This window comes from Terrapene carolina, unplaced genomic scaffold (genome assembly GCF_002925995.2).
Source record: "Terrapene carolina triunguis isolate 2854851 unplaced genomic scaffold, T_m_triunguis-2.0 Scaffold250, whole genome shotgun sequence".
Taxonomy (NCBI): Eukaryota; Metazoa; Chordata; order Testudines; family Emydidae; genus Terrapene; species Terrapene triunguis.
This window is the reverse complement of record NW_020664601.1, coordinates 1,340,842-1,350,724: the sequence shown is the minus strand read 5'-3', so window position 1 is coordinate 1,350,724 and position 9,883 is coordinate 1,340,842. Positions and strand designations below refer to the sequence as shown.

At 50.4% G+C, this 9,883-nt stretch overlaps 1 protein-coding gene across 4 annotated transcripts in view; it reads right to left on the bottom strand.

Annotated features, from left to right (window-relative positions):
* HRAS (HRas proto-oncogene, GTPase) overlaps positions 1-9,883 on the bottom strand; it is a 75,437-nt gene that overhangs the window by 12,222 nt on the left and 53,332 nt on the right. For all 4 annotated transcript variants that reach the window (XM_024209522.2, XM_024209521.2, XM_024209523.2 and 1 more), the window contains one exon: positions 6,827-6,980. In XM_024209522.2, the coding sequence (XP_024065290.1) occupies positions 6,827-6,937 (111 nt within the window). In that variant the 5' untranslated portion in view covers positions 6,938-6,980. The remainder of the gene's footprint in view (positions 1-6,826; positions 6,981-9,883) is intronic.

Below are 9,883 nucleotides of genomic sequence, written 5' to 3'. Positions count from 1 at the left end.
GGGGGGCGGGGAGTGGAAGGGGCGGGGCTAGGGCAGGACAGGGGCGGGGCTCCTCCCGTCCTCTTTTTTCCCGTGCTGAAATATGGTAACCCTACTTATGAAGATTCTCAGTGGGATCTGTTATGAGTTTTAAAAGCAGGGCCTCATAAAGCGCTGCCCCTTAGATGACATCATCACACTTCCTCCCTGCCTAGTCTAACCACCGGGGATGCTGTTGGCATGGAAAGAGGACTGTCATGTTTCATGCAAACCACAGAAACAGCTTAGTCTCTTTCTTCCCACCAGTCCAACCTCAAAAGCATAAAGCACACAACCAAATGCCTTCATAGCAAGAATAGGGGTGGGAGGGAAATCACAGGTGTGTGTGTGTGGGGGGGGGGGGGGGGGGGGGGGGGAAAAAGGAGGCCGAAATCGTTCCAGATCGTGCGATTTAAGGATCGTTCTGCAGCTCTGGTTGCATTCTGTAATATTTTGCAAATTCTAAGCCTTCATTTTAAAACCAAATTTAAATGTTTAGCTCTTTCAGTTGCTAAGGTTCAGCCACCATAATGTAAACAGATGGGCTATAGCCCCTTCACAAGAAAAACTGTTCTCCGGCCAAAGAGCAGCAGAAGCAGAGGTCAGTGACAGGATCGAAGGCTGTAGACTGAGCTAATGAAGTCAACATGGACCCATTCCCTTTGTTCATGGCTAGGAGATCAACCACCAAGCACACCTTATAAACACTCCATACTGTACAGTGAGGCCTGAAACCAGACCCACAGGGATCCAAGAAGTCAAAAGAATCCAGAGCTGTGACCTTCTCAATACCCCTCCCCAAAAAGGGAAGGCTAGAGACAGAGCAGTAGCAGAAGAGACCAACAATGCTGGTGCTGCTTGGCAAGATACCAGCCACTGTAAAGACGATTGGCATCCTGCCCTCTAAAGAGGCATTCACATTCCCCATCAATAACGTATCTGAAACCTGCCTGATGCCTCTCACTAGCCAAGAGAAGCAGGGGTCTGGTCTCTGAGATCACAGCCCACAGCTCCACTGGCCCTGGGGGTGTAAACAGGTGGAACTCCACCTGCAAACACAGCTCGCTTGTCCATGGAAGTGGTTTAACCAACTCCTATCAAAGCTGGTCTTATCCAGGAAAGAGATGGGGAATTTGCAGTCAGAAATGCTTGGATCTGTCCCTGAGTGGAAAGAATCCAGATTCAGCAGGGTGTTCACCACGCAGACAAAACAGTCCCACATGCCTAGATTCGGGGGGACCCAATGATGGATGAGAAGAAACCCTTTTACCCTCAGACTACAGCAATATAACTGGCTGGATGTGGGATATGCTTTCCCCAGCCACTTTAATCTCCTCCTGTGTACTAAGGTGTCCCGTCAAGGTGATGCATCTAGGGGCCAGTGTGTCAGCATTCAACAATCACTAGCTCTTCTACAATTAAACATCTTCACAACCATTCCAAACCTCCTCTTGGTGCTGGCAGCAAGGGAGGAAGCATGCAGAGATCAGTCTGCGTATGTCAGGTTACTATCATCCAGATCCTTTATTAATTAACTGACAAGACAGTGGTCCCTGGCATGTGTCCGGAGGCCAAACCTCTGGCTGTAAGTATCCACGTTCCGTTCACTACCCAGGGAAGGATGGCTGAAGGGAGCCAAAAACTCAAAATGAAACTCCAGCTAAACTTCTGAGTTTGGCCTGAGGTTGCAGTGAACCCAGGGTCACCTGGAAAGGTTCCTAACTCTCTTAACAAAGCTGGAGCTCAGTTTCAAGTTCATAATAGAACCAGGAAACAGGTGAGTTCCTTGAGGTTTTGTTGAGAATGTTTTGCATTTTTTCAGGTCTGACAGAGTAAGATGAGATCTAAGGTTCCCAAGAGATATTACCAGGAAATCATTTCAAGGGAAGAATTTACTGGTTTTCTGCCCAGCTTGAACCAAAAATGCCATGGAGTTTTCTTTCATTGCTCATGTTACTTTCTGCTTCATCCCCTCCCTAAACCAGGCACTATCACTTGTGCCCCTCCTTTTGCCGGCTGCCAAGTTATGAAGACACTGTCATAACAGGGGCTGGCATTATACTTGGCAGCACCTCCAAGGCGTGAGCGCACATATCAGACCACTGGAGCCAGGATCCCGGCCACCTGCAATTTCCACCACGTCAAAACTTTCCAGTTCTAAGAGCCCTTTAAACCTGACAACACTCCCTACATACACTCCATATACTACAGAAAGGGGCTCATCTAAGGCTGAGCTGAGCTCTTCGGAGGAACAGTGACTGAAACCCTCCTCCCACTTCATATGCGCTGAGCTCAACAAGACAGAACAGACTGCTACACCCCATTGCTACAGAAACAGCAGCTTAGCTGCTTGTCATATCCCAGATGCACATTGATAGTGGCCCAGGCAGCTCAGACAGCTGAGCTTCCCGAAGCCACAGCCAGAAAGGCTAAGCAAGAGACCCAGTGGGAGAGCTCGAAGGGTCGGACTGAGACATGCAAGACCTGTTCCAATGCACTGGGAGACTCTGGCTTGCATGCTTTCCAAACATCTCTCGTCCAGTACAAGTCCTCTTCGGTGCGGAAAGAATGCAACCCCCAGAAAAGGGCATCAGCCCCCGACACACCAGGCAGGGTTTCCTTGAGGAAGAAGAGACCCTGGGCTCACAGTTCTCCTGTAGCTGAAGGGAACACACCCTCTAGCACAATTTCACAGCAATTCTCCCCCAGCCTCAGGTCAGCACCAAATCTGCAGGCAGGGGATTTGCTGTATCTGCCTGAGCCTGGCTCAGCGAGTTTCATTTATAAACAGGAGATTTATGGCGGAGAGGAAGCTCGAAGGCTAGTTTTGATGCACAGGAATGGAGCTGAGGACTCCTCAGCGAGGGAGCTGCTGTTATCGCAGTAGTCCAACCCAGGGCCTAGATACAGGATGAATGCAAAGTGCAGCAAGAAGAATTCTCCATTCTCACTAGGGGACATTAAGTGAGTTAGGTCCAGTTATCAATAATGGGAGCCAGGTACCTAATCCCTGAACTATGCCCCTTAGACCACAGGACCATCCTGTCTAGTATCCTGCCTCCAATTGTTGCTTCAACCCAGTTCTTCAGAGGCAGGTTGATAAAGCTCCCATAATGCCCCTAGCTGAAGGTGTTATGGTGTATTTTAGGAAGATGTGGTGTCTACTGAAAGGAGATTCCTTCCTGACCTCCACAGGCACAGCATGCTAGTTTAACTCTGGGGGGGGGGACAAGGGAGCACCAGGCAAATATGTTTAAGTGAAAGGAGGAAAACTCCATTTATCAGATCAGTGAAAGCCTCAGTGATTTGAGGTTCCTATGAGAGTATGAAGTGGCAGAGGGCATGGTGCAGGGGGAACCTTAGATACCTATGGGAGGGGACTGCCTGGCCTGCACATAGCGGATGAGAGGAAAGTAAGTGTTTCAGAGGCACAGGAGGTGCAGGCGTGTCCTAGAGAAGGGACGGTAGCAGCATGCCGGCTGCAGGGGACATTCAGTTAAACAGTGCTCAGGGTTTACATTCCCAGCGCCGTGTTTACGTGGAGCGAATCTCTACAGCACATGGGAACGGTACAACAGGCACACCAGAGACAAGGCTGTGAGGCTGGAGGGGACAACAGAGGCTGAAAAGGTTGGGGCACTCGCTCCTCCTGTCCATTATCAGGTGAGGGGAGGGGCCGTTTCCACCTCTCCCAGTCCAAGGGAAGAGAGAGCAGGGCTCTGCTCCTCACAGAGCTGTGGAAACCTCTGCTTCCCAGCACAGACATCTCCTGTCACGTTGGGCTGTCACGGCGCTTTCCTGCAAAACGACCTAGAGTAGATTTCTAAGAAAGCATGGGAGCTTCTGCAGCAACAACCCAGAAGAGGGGCTGGGGCAGAAAAGCCTAAGGATATGTCTACACTGCCATTAAAAACCGTGGCTGGCCCATGCCAGCTGATTTGGGCTCGGGCTGAGGGGCTGTTTAACCGCAGTGCAGATGTTCAGGCTCAGACTGGAGCCCAGGCTCCAGGACCCTGCAAGATGGGCTCTAACTTCAGTTTGCCACACACAGTCATTCTTGATCAGGGGCGGTCAAACTTTTTGGCCTGAGGGCCTCATCGGGTTTCGTAAATTGTATGGAGGGCCGGTTAGGGGAGGGGGTCGTGGCCCAGCCCCCACCTCCTATCTCCCCCCCCGCCCCCCGGACTCCTGCCCCATTCACACACGCCTACTCCCTGTCCCCTGACTGCCCCTGGAACCCCTGCCCCTGACTGCCCCCCGCCACCCCATCCAACCCCCCCTCCTTCCTGACTGCCCCCCCAGGACCCCTGCCCACCCCCCCGAGACTCCTGCCCCCATTCAACCCCCCGTTCTCCCCCAACCCCTATCCACACCCCTGCCCCCTGACCACCACCCCGAACTCCCCTGCCCTCTATCCAAATCCCCCTGCTCCCTGCCCCCTTACTGCGCTGCCTGGAGCACCAGTGGCTGGCGGTGCTACAGCCGCACCGCCTGGCTGGAGCTGGGCCACACTGCCGCCACCGCGCAGCACAGAGCAGCAGGTCAGGCAGGGCTCTGCAGCTGCGCTGCCCCAGGAGCTCACAGCCCCACTGCCCAGATCATTGCGCCGGAGCGAGCGAGCTGAGGCTGTGAGGGTTGGGGGAACAGCAGGGGAGGGACCAGGAGCTAGCCTCCAGGGCCAGGAGCTCGGGGGCCGGGCTGGACGGTCCCGCGGGCCGTAGTTTGCCCACCTCTGTTCTAGATCCTGCCTCCACGGTGGCTGAAGCCACAGGGAGGAGGGAGGGCTTTGTGGTTAAGGTGTAGGCCTGGGACTTGGGAGACCTGGCTTCAATCCCTGGGTCTGCCACAGACTCCCTGTGCAACCTTGGACAAGTCACTTAATCTCTCTCTGCCTCATCTCCCTGACTGTAAAACAGAGATAACATTTCCAGCTTGTCTATATAGGTTGCAAGCTCTTTAAGGCAATGACTGTGTATATACAGCGCCTGACACAGTAGGGCTCTGATCCCAAGTGGGCCTTTAAGGCATCATATAACAGTGATTCTAGCAAAAAGCCGTGTTTAGACATCTGTTGCTAGCAGGGTGCCAGTACAAACTCCTCAAACAGTGAGGACAGGGAGTTCTTGTCTGAGAAACACAATACATTTCTGGGCTATGAATTCCTAGAGCTATTTGCTAGCACCCTTTCAGCCACAGAGCGGACAGGCCCAGCGTCCACCAGCGTTTCAAGCACAATGTTGCACAGACCTACTTTCAGCAAGGTTAGGTGACAGAGTGGTTAAAATGCTGCTGCCACCAGCACTTTGTCTACACTAGTGCTCTCGCCTTTGCTGCCCCTGGTGAGCTGGACTGGTGGTAGCAGCAAGGGCAGGGGGCTGAATTTTAAAGAAAGCAGAGTAGCTCCTTATTATTTGAAGGGAAGCAAAGCAGTTCTGTTCAGGAAATTATGCCACATCCCTCACCACAATCTGAGCACTTCAGAAGGGTTAATCCTTTCTTTTGACAATACAGTAACAACACTCATATAGCACTTTGCATCAGCAGATCTCAGAGCGGAACTCAGTATCATTGTTCCCATTTTACAGAAGGGGAAACTAAGTCTCTTTACCCCTCTATGCCTTTTTTGGTCACCTAGCAGGCCAATGGCAGAACTGGGAACAGAAACCAGATCTCAAGTCCCAGTTCAGTGCTCTGTCCACTGAGTCACATCTGCCTCCCAAAGGAAACAGAGTCAGTCACCATCCAGAGTAAAGACAGACACAAATAGACATTAAAGACCTTATGCAAACTTCCTTCTGTCCGCAAGTCTTCAATTGCACCTCAGTCCTGATCTGAAGCAGCTCATACAAACCCAACCCCTTAAGGCCCCCCCGGAAGTTCCATCAAACACATCTCAATCCTAGCCCCCAACCCCCTGTGCTATTCAGCCCATCCAACACCCTGACCTGCAGCACCTATCGCTATTCCAGCCCAGGGCCTCTCCTCAGCAGATACAGTCACCCAACCCAAGTCAGGTCACTGCAATCCGCTGACACACTAATGGGTGCTGTGTCAACACGTGGTAGCTTTGTGAAGTGGAGGAACATCCCCCAGGGGCTTAGGCTGAGACCAAACTCAAGGCATTTTCATTTGGGACTAAAGCGAGATTTGAACCCAGCTCCCCAAGGATGGAAGGTCAGAGAATTAGCCGCCCAGCCCCAGAAAAGGGCGCTCTTGATTTGAAGGGAGCACCAGCCACACGAAGGAAGCTGATCCTTCCACCAGCTGCAGAAGCCTGGGATGGATACAAGATCCTGTATTTTCACTCTCTCATATTGAGGATTCTTTCCAAACACACTTCCAACTGGCAGTTTTCCCACCAGATCTGGCCTGTGTTTATTCTCTGCCGTTACCCATTCAAGCTCAACTGTGCTTTCAAGAAGAGAATGTGTGTACTGGAAGCACAAGCAATCAAGCGTTAGGAAAGCTGAACCTCACCTCCTATGACTGAAGCGTGAGTTCTCAACGGGGAAGTTGCAGGGGGGCACAGGTTGCAAATACCCTTTCCTATCTTTCTACTGGGAGAGGTGTCCCACCTAGCTGGGAAGGCCTGGTAAAGAAAAGGTTCAGAACCACAGGGCTAGAGCCAACACTGGAGTTGTAGCTCAGGTCTTTGGCTTGGCTTCTCAGATTTGATCTCTCCATGTTTTAACTCTGAATTCTCTGGTCAAACAAACAGCCCCTGGAATCCACCACAAAGTTAGAAAGTTGAAGATCATATAAGAAACTCACAGACTCACTCCCATCTCAGAGTCTGCGGGCTGCTCACCTCTATCGTGGGGTCATATTCATCAACAAAATGGTTCTGAATGAGCTGTATTGTCAAAGCGCTCTTCCCAACGCCACCTGCTCCAACCACCACCAGCTTGTACTCAGTCATCTTCCCGCTGACCCCAGCTCAGGGTCTCCAGCAGCACCAACACCTGCAAGAACAGAGATACAGACACCATCAGCATTAGGTTAGTGCTTCTGTCGTCACCTAGCTTTGCCACTGCTGCACCAGAGCCACGCAGGAGAAAGCAGCGGTGGCTATGCACAGTGACACAGCAAGAGGCACTGGTACAAAGTGGGGACAGCTGCAGTTAGAAGGGAGTGAAACGATAACCTCATTGCATGAGTATCTAGGGTCTCCCATTCCCACAAAACCCAGCCAGCTACTACTGATTTTTATTATTTGTATTCCAGTAGGAACTACGTGCCCCAACAGAAACTGGGGCTGTACAAACAGAGTCAGAGAATCTGAGAATTTGGCAAGACAGCCAAAGCGTGTGAGGGAAACACGGGCACAGGGGAGCGAGGTGCCTGGCCCAAGGTCACACAGCAGGTGAGTGACAGAGCTGGGAACAGAACCTAAATCTCCTGGCTCCTGTCCAGAGCCTTACAAGCCCAGGCTGCCTCCCATTCTAGAGTGTTTTAAAAGGCTTTCCAATGCATGGACACTATACTTAGGCAGGCAGGTGAATGTATGATGCTGTTGTCCAACCCATTCTCCTCTGAAAATGAGTTTCAGGTTATGATGAAGATGATGATGATAGTAGCAGCAACAGCAACAAGACCTTCCTTTGGAAGAAATCTAATCACCAGGGGACCCAGGGCTATGTTCTTCTCTGGTGTAACTTGGCTCAAGTCAATGGAATTACAGCAGGGATGAATTCTACCCACGGACTGCACTGCCCTCTCTTTCCCCACACACATGCAAACCATCCTACCCTCCAAATATTCACTTGTGAGACAATCAAATTAGGAAAGAAAAACCTAAGGACCTATAACCTCTTGTATGCTTTCCTGTGCCACTAAATTCCCTGGAAATATATCCATATGTGACACAGTGAACTGTCACATGGGGAGAAAAAAAAACCCACCCAAGTAGCTGACTCCAATCAACCACTCCTCTCAGAGGCTGCTGGGAATAGGTGGGACATGGGGTTTATAAAAGCTAGACCCAATTGATGGCAGAGAGAGAGTGTAACACCCAAGACAACTGGAGGCTGAAGGAGTACCAAGGGAAAAAAAACAGCTCCAGAGAGGGGCCGGAAAAGAGGCGCACACATTGGGAACAAGGTACAGAGTTTGGGGAGAGTTGGGCACAGGCTCAGAAATGCCTCCCTAGGAAACTCCGAACTTACCTGAGATGTAAGAGAACATATGGGGAAATGGAACTAAAGACTGGGCATAGATGATGATAACCCGAATACAGATACACCCCGTTGCTAAGTACTACTGCAGCCCCTCTGGCCTCCTTTTCTCCCCACAGCATGTCTGTGGTGGTCAGGTCATCCCAGCCTACCTGGCCATGGCTGAGTACCTTTGGGGGCTGTGGGATTTGGGGCTTTGTTGGAGGGCCAGCTCACCCTTGTGACTGTCTGCCAAACTCCCTGGGGCGGGTTAGAATCCACTGGTTCACACTATCTGAATTCATACCTTTTTCCTTCTGTCACACAGCGCTCTGCCTTTGGAGGTCGACTGGCTTTATTCTGCATTTATGATCAGATTGCTATTTGAATGCAAATTCATTCACATTTAAATCTGAATTCATCTTGCTTAAAAATATGTGAACTTTGCCTAAAACTGGAAAGTGGGGGGGAGAAGTCATCTAAAATAGAGAACTTCAGTGGTAAGGTCTATTATCTAGCATCTGTCATCAATAACAGAAGTCACTTCAAATAATCAGAAAAATCAATCTGAATTAAAACCCATTCACAAATTCTATCCTAAACCGAACATTGTGCACTTCTACAGCATGCGCCACCTGATGCTCTCAATGCGACTGCCTACATTCACGGATTGAGCGGTCAGGTAAGGCATCGTTTTACAGATGGGGAAGCTGAGGGATAGAGAGATTAAAGACAAAACTGGCACCTAACTTGCCCAATTTAAAAAGGACCTGATTCTCAGATAGTGCTGAGTACCTGCCCTACGAAAATCAGGACCTTTTAGAGAGGTCTCAAGTTGGGTGCCCAAAATCACTAGTCAAGTTTGAAAATCTTGGCCTAAATGACTTGGTTAAAATCAGAGACTATGTTGTTAATATTAACAGCACAGCTGGGAGTAGAACCCAGGAGTCCTGACTCCCAGCCCCTGCACTAATCACTAGGAAGCACTAACAATTTTTTTTTTTAAGCAAGCTTTTTGGCTATATGCCACCATCTTCAGAATTGGCACTTCACACTTACAGCCTTCTGCAACAGGTTCACACGTCAGAGGGCAAGGCACCAACGTTACCTGCTAGCCCAGGGGTTCTCAAACTGGGGATCGGGACCTCTCGGGGGTCACGTGGTTATTACATGGGGGGTCGCGAGCGGTCAGCCTCCACCCCAAAGCCCGCTTCACCTCCAGCATTTATAATAGTGTTAAATATATAAAAGAGTGTTTTTAATGTATGGGGGGGTCGCACTCAGAGACTTGGTATGTGAAAGGGGTCACCAGTACAAAAGTCTAAGAACCCCTGTGCTAGCCACCTAAGCTAATAAGCCCCTATTGCTATATTGGCTACTTGAAGCCTTGTTTGAGGAGCAACAGCAAGGAAGCAGGGCCCAACCCCACAACCCCCCCCCCATCTCCTCTGTTCTCCGGAGCTGGGGACGATACTTCAAAAAGGCTCATTAATTTTCCCAAGGAATTGAGCGTACATTATGCATTCGTCTCCTCAGCTGCAGCCAGTCTGACTTATTAGCAATGTGAAAGGTGCTGGCAGAAGTCAGTATTGCTGGGAAGTCAGGCTTGAGCAAAAACCTGCACTGCCATTACCAGCAGTGGGCAGGGAAGTGCACCTTTTATTTACACACACACACACACACACACACACACACACACACACACACACACA